This window comes from Pollachius pollachius, assembly GCF_949987615.1.
Source record: "Pollachius pollachius genome assembly, chromosome: 9".
In the NCBI taxonomy this organism is placed as follows: Eukaryota; Metazoa; Chordata; class Actinopteri; order Gadiformes; family Gadidae; genus Pollachius; species Pollachius pollachius.
In genome coordinates, this window is record NC_136942.1 from 6,015,141 (window position 1) to 6,032,370 (window position 17,230).

At 47.4% G+C, this 17,230-nt stretch overlaps 4 protein-coding genes across 5 annotated transcripts in view; 2 read left to right on the plus strand and 2 right to left on the minus strand.

Annotated features, from left to right (window-relative positions):
• LOC307080473 (SRSF protein kinase 2-like) overlaps positions 1–1,618 on the minus strand; it is a 44,080-nt gene extending 42,462 nt beyond the window's left edge. Inside the window, exons 1-2 of the mRNA XM_079743177.1 lie at positions 1,517–1,618; positions 1,214–1,280 (exon numbers count right to left, since the gene is read on the minus strand). Of these exons, the coding sequence (XP_079599303.1) occupies positions 1,214–1,280; positions 1,517–1,532 (83 nt within the window). The 5' untranslated portion in view covers positions 1,533–1,618. The remainder of the gene's footprint in view (positions 1–1,213; positions 1,281–1,516) is intronic.
• Positions 1,619–2,573: 955 nt separating this feature from the next.
• On the plus strand, positions 2,574–11,598 carry pus7 (pseudouridine synthase 7). 2 transcript variants are annotated; one of them, XM_079743182.1, is made up of 17 exons: positions 2,574–2,651; positions 2,846–2,949; positions 3,042–3,374; positions 3,458–3,542; positions 4,062–4,178; positions 4,410–4,554; positions 6,554–6,665; positions 7,077–7,154; positions 7,277–7,405; positions 7,835–7,960; positions 8,216–8,277; positions 8,396–8,556; positions 8,900–9,026; positions 9,183–9,284; positions 9,697–9,826; positions 10,573–10,664; positions 11,026–11,598. In XM_079743182.1, the coding sequence occupies exons 3-17, from the start codon at positions 3,070–3,072 to the stop codon at positions 11,160–11,162; spliced, it is 1,908 nt and encodes a 635-aa protein (XP_079599308.1). In that variant the 5' UTR covers positions 2,574–2,651; positions 2,846–2,949; positions 3,042–3,069; the 3' UTR covers positions 11,163–11,598. The 2 variants fall into 2 exon arrangements, with proteins under 2 accessions (XP_079599308.1, XP_079599309.1); XM_079743183.1 differs by lacking the exon at positions 2,574–2,651 and having other exon boundaries at positions 2,779–2,949.
• Positions 11,599–12,228: 630 nt separating this feature from the next.
• On the minus strand, positions 12,229–12,780 carry LOC307080149 (endonuclease domain-containing 1 protein-like; the record flags this gene model as incomplete). Its single annotated transcript, XM_079742780.1, has 1 exon — positions 12,229–12,780. The coding sequence occupies one exon, from the start codon at positions 12,778–12,780 to the stop codon at positions 12,229–12,231; it is 552 nt and encodes a 183-aa protein (XP_079598906.1).
• Positions 12,781–15,638: 2,858 nt separating this feature from the next.
• aplnr2 (apelin receptor 2) lies at positions 15,639–17,204 on the plus strand (the record flags this gene model as incomplete). Its single annotated transcript, XM_079742783.1, has 1 exon — positions 15,639–17,204. The coding sequence occupies one exon, from the start codon at positions 15,639–15,641 to the stop codon at positions 17,202–17,204; it is 1,566 nt and encodes a 521-aa protein (XP_079598909.1).
• Positions 17,205–17,230: the final 26 nt, after the last annotated feature.

The window sequence follows — 17,230 nt, forward strand, 5'->3', positions numbered from 1 at the left end:
ACACACACACACACACACACACACACACACACACACACACACACCCCCCCCCCCACACACACACACACACACACCCATGAGTAGCTAGATAGATAAAAGCACTGTGTCTCATGATATGCTCTCAAAGATATGCAACAATGTATCTGGCAATCACACCTTAACACGAATAATCTGCCACACATATTGAGACATACTCGGTTTGCAATCGGTCATGGTTCATGGGCAGTAGCAAAGTGTTTCAGTGCATTTAGGCTATCGGGTCAGTCAGTCCAGAGGCAGTGGGAGAAGGCAGTGGAAGTCTCGGTCTGCCGTCAGCGGAACGCCAGACGTGTCTCTTAATTGATGCTTTCCGACGGCCAGTGACGTCGCGCCAATAGCGTGGTGTCATGGCGCACCGGCTCTCCCCCATACACTCTCCAGGCCGATTCGCAATTCGCATGCACTTTACACAGCCACTGCGGCTGGCGCGCACACACGGCGCCGACCGCTGTATCCGGCAGGGAAATGCATGCTGCCGACGCCGGTTTGTGTTTCAAGCAAAAGGGGAGCGATCGCATGTCTGCATGTATAAACCACATAGCCTACATTCTTCTTCTTTTTTGCGCTACTTTAAACAGGCTACGTGGGAGACATTGCTAAATAACATGGTTGTAACGGTCGGTAGAATCGCTCGCCTAGCCCATTTGTATATAAAGCTGTCATTAGTGCAACGAGGCCAAGCTGTCACATCTGGCAAATCTTTACGACCCCCCCATCCAAGTTAAAGTATCCTCCAATACTGGGTCACCACTCGAATTAAAATGTAGAGATAAACTTGGTAGGCAACGAATGCCAAAATGAGGTGCGCTTTTGATATAAGAGACCCTCGGATTTACCTCTGTGTGTGTGTGTGTGTGTGTGTGTGCGTGTGTGCGTGTGTGTGTGTGTGTGTGTGTGTGTGTGTGCGTGCATAAACGTCTGTGTGTGTGCGCGCGTGTGTGTGTGTGTGTGCGCGTGTGTGTGTGTGTGTGTGTGTGTTTGTGTGTGTTGTGTGTGTGTGTGTCTGTGTCCATGTGTTTTTCGCCAAACATGAACCCATATCCCACACTGCCAACGCACCGGCACCGATGCCCGTTCCCAGCGTCATATGGCCAGACCGGCTGTCACGAGCTGATGCACACACAACACAACAAACCTCAAACACTTTATTTCCCCCCACCCCCGCCCCACTTGCCTCCGATGGTGAGCAGTTTTTTCTTTCTTCCCCTTTGGCCTTCGTTTTCTGGCTTGAATAGCCATCACTTTCGGGTTCGGATGACATGTATGGTGACAGTGATGACGGGTGAGGATTAAGAGGGGAGAAGCATAACACATAGCACATATCAGTCAGACGGGATTTGCCTTGGGGTCCCGCATCATTAACCAAAACTCTAATTCAATCATTACAGCGTAACTATATTGCTAAAGTATCGCCATTTCCTTCCACATGCCTGTAACCAAAACGGGAAAATATGTTCGTGGGCTGAAAGATACGCACCTTTTCTGGAGCTCATGTTTCCTCCTCTTCCCTTCAGTCAGAGCGGGTGGCTCAGCGGAGGGAGCCGGGTTCTCTCTCACTCTCTCCCTCTCTCTCTCTCCGGCTCTACTCTACTCTAATCTAAGCTACAATACGCACACACAAAGAGAGAGACACAGAAAAACACGCACACGCACACGCACTCTCCTGTTTTTGCAAGGACGCGCACTCCCTCTATCGCCAGAAGAGAGAAAAACGTTCATTCATGGCGTAATTTACGCATCTTGAGTGGAGAAACTTGAACGCCATTGTAGGTCAATGTATTGATTTTGTTAATGTATTGGGTACCACCTGTCTACGCATTCATGTGCAAAATGAAATCTTTACAAATATCCACAAACTACTTTTTTAATTGTACATAAACTGAAACGATTAATTAGGCCTATCCTCCTTGTATTCAGCAACAACCTGCATTTCCAATACAAAATGTACACTAAATGAAACACTTTATAGGGCTGTGTAATGTGTTTAGGCCTATGCTGTATTGCCATGACGTTTCAAAACAATCTTTAGAATATCCACGACCGACTCTGCTAAATGCATAAATCAAAGAATGCGCTTCGCTTAGTTTACATATCGGACTTCTTCGCAATGGTTTGTTTCAATTGGTCTTCTTATTTACGGTGAGACGGGTTGTCGATGCCAAAAGGCCCCGCTGGGATTCGAACCCAGGATCTCCTGTTTACTAGACAGGCGCTTTAACCATCTAAGCCACGGCGCCGATGGAAGACCGATCGTTAACAGTCTTACTTGTTCCATAGGCTACAATTTGTAGAACCGACTTTTTTGTTCCAAGGGCTGCATCAACAAATCGCAGGTCTATGTGCATGGATCATTTATAAACCAATGTTTACACGCCACTTCATTTTTTTATTTTAAACATCATACAAAAGATACTCGGTAAGTATTTCATAAGGCTAGCATGGTCCCAAACATTGGTCAAACCCTGCTAGACGGCGCTGCAATTTGATTGGCAGCCTTGTAGAGGGCGGGATTTAGGGCGGGATCTGATCTGTTTCCGGAATTAATCGTACACGTGCAAGGGAAATCTGGCTCCGTTCACTGTGCGCACTGCTCTAAAATCCGCCGCAAGTAGGTAGGTGGTATGCTATCAAATACAAGCCGTCCATGCACATTTTATATGCACTTACGATTGACTACACTTTACTGCTTGCGATATTATTTTTAGCTCGTTAGCTTCGCCCGGTGACACCACACGTTGGACTGCGGGACTGACGCTTTGACAACAGCGTTAATGTTTTTCTATATCCGTTAACCCTTGTTTTGTAGTTTCTACCTCTAATCAATTGCTGGATTTGCAACGGCCGCTCTGTGTGGGCAAGACGTATTGTCCTCCTTCTGAATCCGAGCCTTTGTTTTTAATTTCTATAACGGTAAGTGAACTGCCAACAATATGGCAGTGTTTCAGCCTCATAGTATGCTGTCGCTACAACAATCAAACTTTTACCCTCGTTTATTTTAATAGGTTGACTGGTTTGTTACCTTGGGTGACCATGGAGGAAACTGAACCCGCACTGGTCCCTGTCCAAGGGGGTGAAAAGCGCGTCTGTCCCGAGGAGGAGAAGGAGGAGGCTGTGCCCTCGAAGAAACCAAGGGTTAATGATAATAATGGAGGCAACTCCAAACATCCAGTCAAAGATGATGAGGAGGATGAGGAGGAGGAAATGCCCAAAGATGATGAGGAGGAGGATGGAGAGACCTTTGCGGACATGATGAAACATGGGCTGACGGAGTTGGATGTTGGAATTCTCAAGTTCATCAGCGAGCATAAGGGATTCTCTGGTATTCTGAAGGAGAGGTAAGATCTAACCACAAGTTAAAAGTATGAAGTTATGTTAAACCATTCAAATACCTTGCCTAATCATGCTTTTTGTGTTTTAGATATTCAGACTTTGTTGTTCATGAGATCAACAGAGAAGGCAAGACTGTGCAGTTGGATGACCTATCCATTCCTCCAGAGGAAGAGGTGAGGTGTCACTTTTGAACTAACTAGTGCAGTGCCCGTTCAAAATGTTTGGAACAAGCTGATTGCCTGGTCTCTGGTATTGTATTTTTTGTGAACCACTCATCCAAACAACCTGCACTCTACACCGTGCCTCCATTTGTCCTCGGCCACATACTCGCGAAGAGTGAGGTTGACGGTCGGATCGACAGTTGTCTTCAAATGAATGACATACTTACAGAGACTCCTTCCATTATTTTTAGATATCAAACTGGAGCAGCAATGTATTGCCCAACCAACACTAGTCATATTTATAGTAAATGTGCAACTCCACATCACTATTTCTTACACCTCTGTAATATATACGCATGTTCTTATTATATCTATGTATTGAGTGTGCAGTATTTCATAAAAGTAAGTTGCAAGTCATGCACACACCGGCCCTTTAAGATGGATGCATGTATCCCTCGACCACATCTGGACTGAGCGATGAAGGCCCAGATGAAACGATGCAGGATGCTCATACATAGGTGGTGTTTGCAGGAGGCCCCAGACCCTGAGCCCGCCCCAGAAGACCCCGACGTCCTGACCGGGGACCAGAAGAAGGAGCTGGGGGAACTGCAGCTGTTCAAGAACAAAGAGGGCGACGTCTCCATAGAGGTGTGTGTGTGTGTGTGCTTGGCAACAAGGGCGCCCTCATTCCACAGGTGGACGCACATTTGAGAGATTTTCTAACATACCGGTGGCCAGATTTCATGCAGTTCATCAAGATGATAAATTTTTAGTTTTGCATGAAACGATGGCGTTTTCTTTTTCGCCCGTTTTTCAATTTGGCTGAACTATTTTCTGGGGTAAGAGAATGAGAGGCGGCGTGTCCCCTGTCGTCGGTAGGTCGTGGACGACACCAAAGAGAAGCGGACCCAGATCCACAAGGCCATCAAGACCCAGTTTCCCGGTCTGGAGACAAAGACCGAGGAGCGGGACACTCACAAGTTCATCGTGGCCTACCATGCCGCGGGCAAGAAGGCCCTGGCAGGTAAATAGACCGGTCGGGAGCAGGGTCCACGGGAATGGACATCCAATAGGCCTCTGGAAAGGGTAACGGGCTAGCTGGCATCAGCGGTGGGGATGGGTATGTTGGCATTTCAGATGGCATGTATAGAGGATGAAGGGGAATATTGACGCAGAACTTTGACGGTGAAAATGTTAACAATTTAAAAATGATGTAGGATAAAGTAGAAGGATTTAGGCAGCAGTGGGGTATACCATTCGCTAAAGATAAAGGTTAATTCATTGCCACACACAATTTACACTTGAGTGGAGAAAGTTGAACTTTATCGTAGGCCTGTGTATTGATTTTATAAATGTATCGGGTACCACATAGCTACGCATTCATGTGCAAAAGCAAATCTTTACAAATATCCACAAACTACTTTTTATGTTCACAATTTTAAGTAAAATTAAACAATTAATTAGGCCTATCCTTCTCAAATGTACAAACAACCTGCATCTCCAGTACAAAATGTTCACTTAATGAAATGCTTTTTATGGCTGTGTGAAGTGTTTAGGCCTATGGTGTATTCCCATGACATTACAAAATAATCGTAAAAAATACGACTGACACTCCTAAATGCAGAAATCAAAGAATGCACAATATGGTTTTAATATCAGACTTATTCGCTATTGTTTGTTTCAATCGGTCTCATTATCTACGTTGAGACGGTTGTCATGCCAAAAGGCCCCGCTGGGATTCGAACCCAGGATCTCCTGTTTACTAGACAGGCGCTTTAACCATCTAAGCCACGGCGCCGGTAGGAGTGAATATGTAATGGAATATTCACGCCCATACTCCTACCTTTGAATGTCTGCATCACTTTGAGATTTAGCTTCAAAGTTATTCTTTAATAATAATAATAATAATAAAAAAAAGATTTTTATAGCACTTTTCTACACTGGCAAAACCTGTCCATGTCAGATTACTATTTCCTGTCGTTTCCTGGTGTTTTGGTGCATGTTCTTGAACGTGTAGCTTGGCTTTCTCTGCCCTCGTGCATGTTGTCATCACGGGCGCCTCTAGCACAAGACCATGCCATGCATGCAGAAGAGGACCATGTGTCTCATGACATACCTGCATGTTGCAGTGATGTGGATCAAGATTCTCATTGGAAAGCTCGATTTTGTTTCAAGCTAAGCGCTTACATGCCTTGCAGTGGTTCAAATGTCCTCCACCTTCGACTGTGCAATACCTTTGAGCTGCAAGTTTGAAGATTTCGGGCCACAGAGAATAAACTTTAATGGAAAGTAATAACAAATCCGTGTGCCTTGATAGATTCGACATTGCTATGCACTTAGAATAGAGTTGAAATTACTTTGAATCAGCGGTATCCATGGTTTGTTACAAAATTCAAATTGTCAAGTTTTTAGCATGGACAGTTAACACAATTATTAGTATCGTTAGAAGATAATTATTCCTGCAGAGGATCTATTTATTGACCTGGGTTAATGTGCTGCACCTCATATTACTTCATCACCCACCCCGAGTTGTGTGTTCTGATACCAAACACTGCCATGCCAGCCCTTGCACGCCCAACTCATTCTCGACGGCCTGCCCCCTCCAACACAGACAGAAATGTGTGAGCAGCTTTTATTTAGTAACGTGTTTCTGTCATCCCCTTGCTGTTCCCTGGTGGGGGGCAGAGGTCAGAGCCACAGCAGGTAAGAACTTGATGTCCACTCGGCACAAAGGAAGCAGTTTTCTTTTTAAATAATGACTTTCAAACAACGGGTGAAAATCATATTGGGAGTCAGAATGGACATGGGTTTAAACGCTTTTCCTTAAAAGCGTGAGTGTGCTTGGGTACGCTGTACTGCTTTTAAACAATGTGGTTAAGAAGTTATTTTGTTTCCATTATTGGTTGTATCCGGGACCGTAGCAGCCTAATGCAACTACAGTCAAGTGGCAGTTCATTTATGTTGCCTCTAAAAGGTTCTGAGCTCTGACCAATGATAACCTGTTGTTTTGTCTCCATTGAAAGCGCCGCGGAAACACTCCTGGCCCAAAAACCGCGGTAGTTTCTGCCACTTCGTCCTCTACAAGGAGAACAAGGATACTATGGATTCCATCAACGTTCTCTCCAAGTTCCTCAGGTGTGGACACCCCCCCCTCCACTGCACTTCATTAATCCTTCATCACAAGATCTGAAAAAGGAAACTATTCCTTATAACTCATGTGGTTTTCCCAGCATTTATTAAGAAAAACAAGGTTTTATGGTCCTTCATGCTTGCCACCAGTTTCGCTTCTCTGTGACATGAGTTTCATATCACAGAGTAACCAAAGGTGTTTTAAAAAGATGGGCAATGGGGTTTATGGGTAATGACAAAAAAAAAAAAAACTTATAGAGGAGATGGATAAACATCCAATATTCATTGTATTCTATTAATTTGGCGGAGCTGAACCTTATCCTTGTCGAGTCAGTTTAGTGGAGATCCTTGTCCCCCTTTTTAAAAAGTGCACAAAATAGATCAAGAACGGGTTCCTAAGCATGCTTGTCTTTCCAGGCTCAGACCGAATGTCTTCTCCTACATGGGAACCAAGGACAAGCGGGCCATCACCGTACAAGAGATCGCTGTTCTCAGGTGAGTCTTTAGATCTATCCAGGACGCTCCCTCCCTCTTTATACGTTATTGTTGGTGTGATAATTGTAACGATTTGACTTTACTTTCCACTGCACATGGTAACTATGCCTCTCCCCCTGCAGGATCACTGCAGAGCGACTGTCTCACCTCAACAAGTGCCTGAATAACTTCAAGCTGGGGAACTTCTGCTACAAGAACCATCCCCTGAAGCTCGGGGAGCTCCAGGGCAATCACTTCACCGTGGTTCTCAGGTCGGTGCAGACAGGCCGGTTGTGTCGGGGCTATGACCTTTACCAGGGTGTTGGTGACCTTGAATATATGATGGATGTCAGGGCTTTTATCATGAGGGTGATCACTTCAGATGGGTTATGTTAGGGCTACTACTAACTTGTATCATCAACCACAATGGAGCGAGTACGGTCGTTGTCTGAGCATCATATTTAATATATTTAGGGACGTGCTGTAAATTTAAATGCTGGTTCTTAAGCAGCAGGTATTGGTTAGGATGCCTACAGCTAGACTGGAGACATAGGAAATATCCAACCAATAATTATTTTGGATGGATAGTAGACTATCCCACCTCCATTGTATTGATCTCCTCGTCCTCCCTGTCACTGTAGTGAATCCCACTGTTCAGAACGGATGGAGTGTAAAACATCCATATTGTGTTGTGACGTCAGGAACATCTCAGGAAGCCAAGAGCAGGTGGAGCAGGCCCTGAACTCCCTGAAGGAAACGGGCTTCATCAACTACTACGGCATGCAGCGCTTCGGCACCACCGCCGTGCCCACCTACCAGGTTGGAAAGTAAGAGCCCCCGGTCAAACTGAAGTGTCTTGTGCCTCGCAGTCCATGCCACATTCTAAAGCCAACCCTGCTCCTAATAAAGGGCTGTTTATTTCCATGATTATGCGCGTGTCTTCTGCCCCGCGAAGTGTTGTCTTCAGATACGTTTTGTTTCTGTTCATGGGAGAAGTGGTTGTGACGCGTCATTGTACTACATTGTGCAATGCTTTATTGTCGAGGCCAAGTGGTTCATTGTGGACTTGTTTATCTCTCCAGGGCCATCCTGAGGAATGACTGGAGCGAGGTGGTTGACCTGATCCTGAAGCCGAGACCCGGAGGTAACTGGGAAGGGAGCAAGCGAGGGAGGGAAGAAAGGGGGGAGGAAGGGATGTTCCTTCCGTCGTGCAGTAAATGTGGATGTAGTCCTTAACACTCTCCCCCCCCCCCCATCTCCAGCGGAGAAGGGCTATCTGGTGCGCTGCCGGGAGGAGTGGGCCAAGTCCCAGGATCCGGAGGCCGCCCTGAAGAAGCTGCCGGTAAAGCGCTGTGTGGAGGGCCAGCTCCTGCGGGGCCTCTGCATGTACGGCAAGAAGAACGTCGTCACCGCCTTCGGACTGGTGGGTCTTCAATAAGGACCTGAACCGCCTGGCAGAAGTACTCGCAACAGCGCCTCTCTCAGCCGGCTCACCCTAGGGCAGGCGGGCCTCTGATCACTCGCTCTATAAATGTAGATAGATATCCATCTGTGTGTTAAGAGATGTATTGTGCAACTGGTTGGAGCTAAATACGTGCCCTTCCAGAGAGGCAATGCAAACGGGAACCAGCATACAACGGTTAAAAGGTGTTTTTGAGATTAGTATTGTTCCCTTTTCAGAAAGATCTTTCTAGATGAAGTGTTTTGAAGCGTTGTTGTCCTGGCTTCCCGGTAACTGATGTGTTTTTTTATATTTGTCTCTCCAGATTCCGCGTAACAACCGTCTGATGTACATCCACAGCTACCAGAGCGTGGTGTGGAACACCATGGTGAGCCGCAGGATCGAGGCCTTCGGCCTGAAGGCGGTGGAGGGGGACCTGGTGCTGAAAGGAGGTAAGCACCGCCTGGGTCGGCTTCCTCATCATGGGCCTTGGTCACCTAGCGGCCATCTTGGTTCTAAACATTAGCCGGTTGGGCAAACTCAATGTGGACGTCTTCAGATTAAACACAAATCCTAAATACTTGCTATTGCTTCTCTTGTGTCTATAGGCACAGCACACAGGTTATCTGCAGAGGAAGCAAAGGGCCTCTCTATCCATGATATTGTCATGCCTCTGCCTGGCTATGACGTAATCTACCCCTCCCACCATGGTAAGGTCTCTGTAGATACGCAGGACGTATTGCTAAACTCGGGTCATGTTGCTAAACTCGGGACAAATTTCTATACTCAGGATATCATATTGTTTTGGATATTTCAAATCCTTCCATCTGAAGTAAACGTTGGTGTTGTCTCCACTTTAGTAAAAAGGTAGATTCAAAATATTGCCCAATCCAAGTGTTGGCAAACCATTTTCTGCTTACATTTTAACAAAAGGATTTTAGCTTCTAAAAGTGACGACTATCAACAATAATGACCAGTGCTTCTAAAAACAAAAATTGAAATTCCACTAAAATGGATGTTTTCAAGCTGCAAAGATTATCTTGCGTAAGTGTACAAAGTGCATGTTGTGAACGACAGACCCTCAAAGGGAAGTGAGTTGCTGAGGCCCTGGTTGTGTGACAGTGGGGAAAGGCTACAGGGAGATGCTGACGGCCGACGGCCTGGACATCGACGCCATGAGGCACAAGGTGAAGGACTACTCGCTGGCCGGGGCCTACAGGCGCGTGGTCATCCGGCCCAGTGACGTCAGCTGGTCAGTAACCCCCGCCCCACTCCCCTGATGCATTGTTAAACCAGCCCAACCTCGGTTCACCCGCGCTCTGGTCTCACAGACCTTTACCGTTTGAGTCATAACAAAAGAAAATGAATGAAAATGCTGATGTTGTATTTGTGATTCATATCGCTACTCTGCACTCAAGGTGCAGCACTAAACTGTTTCTTTTTGGAGCTACTCTGATTTGGATGCTATATTTTGATTCTACTCAGACTTAGCTTGCTAACACTTTAAAACATCTACTTGAATGATGATTGTGATTTGAGCAGACGCTTCAAAATCAACCAAATTCAGATGCAGCTCATTTAGGAGATAAGGGTTATACATCTTGCTCAAAGACGCCCTACGGGAAGGCCAGATAGGTTCCTGTTATGAGTTTACTGTGCTACAGCTATGTTTGTAACACAGAACGTCACGACAGCAATACACATGAAAACACAGTAGTTCCTGATCATCATAGTAATATTAAACTACACTAACCCCTTCTGTTACACTTATCATCCGTACTCTATGCACCTGGCTCTCTACTTGTTCCCTTATCATTTTATTTGTCTTTAACATTCCTGCTCTTAGTTTTATATTGACAAAGCTGGGTCAGAAGGAGGCAAATATAAAAAATACTGTGGGCTAGTCCCGTTTACAGTCTAGTCAGGTTGAGGTCTGGTTAGTTATATTCCAGTGTAGTGTGTGTATATAAAGTGTGGCTGTCTGTTCCTCCATACGAGGGAGGTGATCCAGTACGACGACCCCAGGGTCTCCCTGGTGCACACAGACGTGGAGAAGCTGGAGAACAAACCGGGCCCAGTGTTCAACACCGGTAGGTCAACTGGGGGTTGTTGTGTGCTGCCCAGAGCTACATCTAGGATATTCACTACAAGTCCTGGGCAATCGTGGATATATGATAGGAGCTTAGGGATCAATGATCCATCCTTTTTCTAGGGTTTTTTGTTACTGAAAACTTTAGTCACGCCTTCATTCATCTCCCCTGTTGCTTCACAGCTGTGATAGATGTTCCATTTGACCAAGGAGAAAACATTTAAGCGCATAAATAAATTCTGTCCCTAACCCTTTGACCACAGCTGAAAGTCCTCTATTGATAAACATTATTCACCACATGCATTATTCATTCATTCATTATTTGGCCTAATGGTTTGTTTTCCTGACCCCCACCCTCACAGAGGGCAAATACCGAGCCCTGCGCATGGAGTTCTCCCTCCCCCCCTCCACCTACGCTACCATGGCGATCCGGGAGGTGCTCAAGATGGACACCAGCATCAAGAACCAGACCCAGCTCAACACCACGTGGTTCAACTGACCTCGGGGCGCGAGGAACTGGACCGCCGTTACAAGCTGTCCTGCAGCCGTGCACTGTGGCGACTTACTGATGTGAGGGCGGCGTGTGCGTGTGTGTGTGTGTGTGTGTGTGTGTGTGTGTGTGTGATTGTGTGTGTTGGGGTTCTAGGTGAACTTAAGTCCCCCCTTTTTTAAGTAATGTTCTGTGATTCTATTCAACAAGACGACTAAGCAGCAATTTAAACAACTCCTTTTTCTTTTCATCCGGCAGTTTTAACTCTTTGCTTTCTAATTGTGTTTTTTATTTGGGCTACATGCTCCTAGGCATTACTTGATTGACACTTGGCCTTTTTTGAAAAAGTTAAATTCATTCAAATATAAATACGTCATACTGCACAGGGTCATGCACACTACTTTGTATAGAAATCTTTTTATGATTGTAAATTGATTTGCCTGGATTGGAGAGTTTATTAAATGTTGAATGAGGTACTAAGAGTGAGATTGACATTTATTTATTCATGGTGATTGCCCTAACCATATTTCTTCACAATTTGGTTAATTTCATACAATATAAATGGTGATACATTTTTAGCACTACGACATAATGCTGGTTGAGCTCCCCCTAGTGGTACTAGATGGTACTGTTGACTGGCCACATCCTGTGCACATAGGCTAACATGTCAACATCCTCACAGAAAGGAGGTAAAGAAGATTCATCCAACTCAATTGTCTATACAGAGTTATATAACTATACGTTACATTTAGAAGGTGTGTGTGTTGGGGGGGGGGGGGGTAAATAAAACATAGTCCCCACAGACGTGACTGAATTGTAAATACAGGAGATGATACAAGTTGTATTCCTCTCCTTCCTCTGTACTAGAGCTGAGTCGGGCAGTGGGTGGGATGATACAATGTCAAACTATTCTTCTATATTTGGTATTACATGTAGCCCTACTACTGTAAGTAAACCATGCCATAAACTGGATAACACCACTTGTGAAGCAGTAGCCAATTATGGCATTGCCGTTAATTACAGTGTATAATTATTTAGTGTGAATATTAGAGATGTAACAAAATTGCAAGCTCTATCATTTACAATCCTTATAAAAAATATTGACCGTCTTGCCAGTCACTCTCTTGATGAAGTCCTCCAACTGCTGGACGGACGTCTCCTCAACCTTATTATCCAGCCTTCTGTTGCGCCCCAGAGAGGCGAACGCGGGAAACTTGGAGAACTCGTGGTATGGCGCGTTGCAGTCATAGTCGTCACAGCAGTACGCCGACCACACGTAGTCGGGAACCGCCACGCGGTCGGCGTCGAAGCGACGAATGGCCCTTCCGGAGGTCAGCACTCCGGTGACAACGTACGCTGTGCCCCGGCAGTAGTTGTTGAGTCGCTGGCGTGTGACCTTGCCATGCGCCGCCCAGGGTCCCTCGCTGAACTCTTTGATCAGCGGGACCACGTTGGTCAAGGTGTAGGTCGCCGCCTGGTCGTCGAATTCGCTCTGGTGCTCGTCTGGGTTGAGCTGGCCACGCACGATGTCCACGGTGTCCCGGTAGTCTTCCAGCACCGCCTGGGCGTCGGCAGCGCTCCGATGGAGGTCCCTCTGAGGGAACTGCTGCATGTCCCGTGAACCCATGGCTATGGAAAGCTGAGGGGAGAAGCCGCTACGTTTGGGGAAGTTGACCTGTTTGCAAGCACTTGGTTTACGGATGCCGTAATGACATCCTAATAAAGTCCATGGTTGTAAAGTTATTGTGTCGGTTGAGGCCGTTTTAGAATGAGATTTAGTCATGATGGCCAACAGGTTCACTGAATGATCAAACTATTTCACAAAGGTACACAAAAATAATCAGTATATTAACATTTACTAATATATATATATACTAATAGTTACATAATGTATTTTTTGGTTTTGAGAAGCAAACTACTAAAAGGAAAAAATCTCCAATACACCACCTGTGGCTCATACATCCAAGGAACGTCGACCTTCCGGGAACCGTCGGATCGCTTGAAGGTGTAGGCAGAATAGACAGGGATCCGGTGGACCATGTCGTACAGTGTCACAAAGCGGGCCTTTCCATTGTAGTACTGGCAGATCAGCTCCAGCCACGGGCCTTGGTTTCCCTCTGGCAGCGTGCTCATGTACAGAAACTTACGGCAGGCAGGAACTAGCTTTTCCTGAATGTCCGCGTGTGTCATCGCCACCCAGACGAGAAGAACGATGAGCGTCTGAGCCACAGAGGGCTTTTCCATAACGGTTGATTTTGTACCCCCAACGGTATTAAGAATTAAGCAATTGTATCTCTGGATGGTTTCTTTCTGTGGAACTTGCGCTATGCCATGGGCAGTATCTCTGTGTGTATGCAAATTCTTATCTTATTCTTTGTAACTTTTTAGTGTTATTGCTGTAACTGTCTGTGGTGGATATCCGTGAAAGAAAATGGTGAGTTCATATTTCTTTCAAGAGCAGCGCAACAAAGAACTCCTTTTCATTCCTCATCCATTAGGCCTGCTTCAGATATCTAAACTAAAACTCTTTTGGACTTACAGCTGAGAGCTATAGGAACCGCATTGCAATAGAAGGCATTGTACCGATTATTTAACTCCAGACATAAATATAACCACACAGCAAGAAATACATTATAAGCTTCTAATAAATAAATGAACAGGGTTCTATATGCAAGAGAGAATTATGTACATACTGTGTGTATATATCTACAAAAGTCTACACATTCAAACCATTAATTTCATGTTGAACACAACACATTTCTTTGTGACTATGTACATTATGAGGGGCTGGCAATAAAACGCTAATTCCATTGTGAAACCAGATGACCCAATCTAGGCTCCTGTTTAACTGCATCCACTCCCAGAGGGTTTCCCATGACAACCCGTGGCTAGAAACATTGTTTCCCAGGTCCTACTTTTTCTTTCTTTCAGACTCCAGTATTGACTTAGCCTTTCACTCTTGTTTGTGTTTACCGCCAATCTCCAGTGTAAGGCAAGACCGTGGAATGTTTTAGAACAACATCTGTTCCAATAACGTCAGGTTCATCTTGGGGTAACCCCTTGCCTCGCTGGAAACCAGCCACTTCCTGTTGACAAACAAGGCTCATCAGCTTGTACCCATGTCCTCTCAAAGTGACCGGCATACAAAGTCTTCCTGTCCGTGAGTCTAACCATCTGTCCGTCTGCCTATTAAGGATATTAAGTGTCTACATGGGTCATATTAATTACACAATATGAGCTTAATGGAGTGTATCCTGCCTATGCATATTCCAGTGTCTGAAGCTGTTGGCCGATCATGTGACAAAAGCAAGCAATATATCTTGAGGGACAGAGCACACATTTACAGTGATTGTTTCTTGTCTGTTGAGTAAGTATCAGTTTGTTGTGATGTAGACACATAGGGATCGGATCACAGTCAGGTCAACTCAAGTTGGCTGAAATCTTTGAAGTTTTGTCTCTTAGCTTGCCAAATTTACATACTGTATGCGTCCCCCATTTTTTTTTCTAAGGGCGTTTCTGTCTCTGAATTGCAAAGATGCCCTCTTATGTTTGCCGTGTGTGTGTGTGCAAGACAAGGACCACAAAAAGATTGTTTGAGAAAGCCTGTTTATGTCCCGTTTGTCTTAGTGTGTGGTTAAAAGTTGTTTGTGACCACTTTTGTGTATCGGTTCTACAAGGAATATGAATAGAATAGTGTTTCTGTGTGTCTGTGTGTGTGAGTGCGTCTGTGTGTATCTTGGTAGGGGTGACTGTATGTCAGTGTGTGTGGGGGGGTGGGGGTTATTGTCTGTCTCGGGAGGTTAGTGTTTGTGTTGGCTGGGGGGGGGGCAGCGTATGCAGATCTCGTAAGTTCTGTAGGGGTGGTCCTTGCATGGGAACAAGAGACGAGAAGACTGTATATGAGAGAGAGAGAGAGAGAGAGAGAGAGAGAGAGCTGGAAAGAGGGAGGGGAAGTTGCACTGCTATATATATATTGAGACGAGGGTTACAGTCACGCCTTCAGTAGTGCAAAGGAAGATGACGCAGAGGCTATGCAGAACCTTGATGAGGTAGGCGTCATATAAACATAGTCAATTCCTTGATAATTGTGGCTCATGTATTTTCAGGTGATGAATAGGACCGACATTTAAGTGCTAAATTGTGGAATAGGGAATGACATTTGTTTTAAAAGGTTGTGTATTGTATGTATCTATGCACGTCATGCATGTGTGTTTGCACTTTGTATCATTGGATGGGATGACGTGTTTCTGAGGAAGATGTAGCAGACATTTAATCTGGTTATTTCTCTCTGTCCCCAGATTGATATAATTGGTGAGAAAAAATGAAGAAAGAAATTTAATAGAAAGGAGAACGTTTCTTTGTATCCCAGAAGACATATATATAACACAGCCAAGGTACTCATCTTTATTCTGGATCATCGGTTTTGGCATCTTAACTCCAACATCTTCAATGGCACACCTTCTGCGATAGAAGTCGGATCTACCGATGGAGACCAATATGTCCGACCCAGGGTATGCCCCCTCCTCCTCCTCCTCCTCCTCCTCCCCCTCCCCCCCGGCACTCCCCCAGTGTGACTACACCGACTGGTCCCCGTCCTACGCAATCATCCCCTCCGTCTACCTACTGGCCTTCCTGGTGGGTTGCCTGGGCAACGGCCTAGTGCTCTGGGCCTACCTGAACCGGACTGAGGGAAGGAAGGCCGGGCGGACCTCCAGAGCCACCAGTGCCGCGACCGCCATCAGCAGAGCGTTCCTCGGCAAAATCTTCCGAAGCAGTCGATACCACGTCCGCTCCGGTGGGGGTCTCCGTGCAGACCGCCCTGACGGGACCTCCGGCGGCGGAGCGCCCCCTTGTTCCCTCCCTACGTCCTCCGTTCCATCCCCTCCACGCCCCCCCCGTTCGCTGACCGACTCCCTGATCGCGAGCCTAGCCTTAGCCGACCTGTGCTTCCTGGTCACTCTGCCCCTGTGGGCGGCGTACACGGCGCTGGGCTACCACTGGCCGTTCGGACAGCCCCTCTGCCAGGTCAGCAGCTTCCTGACGGCGCTCAACATGTACGCCAGCGTGTTCAGCCTCAGCATGCTGAGCGTGGAGCGCTACTGGGTGCTGATTGGGCGGCGGCACTCCGGCCACCCCGCCCCGAACGGCTGCCCCAGCAGGACGCGCTGGGTGCTGGGGGGAGTGTGGGCGCTGGCAGGGGTTCTGGCGCTTCCCGGTTTCCTGCTGCGCTCCGTCAAAGAGGTGGAGCTGGGGGAGGACGCCGACGCCGACTACGACTGGACGCCGGGGCCCACGGAGCCGCCGGCGTACCCCGGTGACGTCCTGCTCTCCTGCCAGATGGACTACTCCATGCTGATCGGAGACGACCTGCCGGACCCCGAGCGGGAGCGGGCCAAGCTGTGGTGGGCGGCCGCCCTGAGTCTGAAGTCCACTCTGATCGGCTTCGTCCTGCCCCTCGTGGTCCTGCTGGCGTGCTACTGCTCGCTGGCCCACCTCCTGAGCCGCCACTTCGGCCGCGGGCCCCGGCCCGACCGCAGGCGGCAGCAGCGGCTCTTGCGGGTCATCGTCAGCCTGGTGCTGGCCTTCTTCCTGTGCTGGCTGCCCCTGCACGTCAACAAGACGGCGGACATGCTGCTGGAGCTGGGGCTGGTCCCGTACTCCTGCTCCCTGGACCAGGCCCTGCTGGCCGCCCAGCCCTACGTCACGTGCCTGGCCTACCTCAACAGCTGCCTCAACCCGCTGCTGTACGCCGCGTGTGACTCCTCCTTCAGGAGGAGGTGCAGGGAGGCTCTGCTCCTCCAGTGCCCGACGCGGAGGACCAGGAAGAGGAGGAGTCAGAGGGGGTCAAAGGCGAGCGGGGGAGCGCCGGCCGAGGGAGGAGGAAGAGGAGACGGGGAGGGGGAAGATGAGAAGAGCTCCGCTTTTCCCACGAGAACCCAGGAGGAGACGGCGGATGGCAGCGAGGGGGAGGAGGGGGGGAGAGAGAGGGAGGAGGAGGAGAGGAGGGAGGAGGAGGAGGGGAGGAAGGCGAAGAGGATGGATGTCGCGTAGAAGGCCAAGATGCCGTCGTAGAGTTC

What these genes read in the sequence shown, in the direction of transcription:
- pus7 (XM_079743182.1), top strand. Translation starts at nt 3,070, where the DNA reads ATGGAGGAAACTGAACCCGCACTGGTCCCTGTCCAAGGGGGTGAAAAG. An exon ending in AATCTACCCCTCCCACCATG is followed by an intron (nt 9,285 to 9,696) that starts GTAAGGTCTCTG and finishes GTTGTGTGACAG; the next exon opens with TGGGGAAAGGCTACAGGGAG. An exon ending in GGGCCCAGTGTTCAACACCG is followed by an intron (nt 10,665 to 11,025) that starts GTAGGTCAACTG and finishes CCACCCTCACAG; the next exon opens with AGGGCAAATACCGAGCCCTG.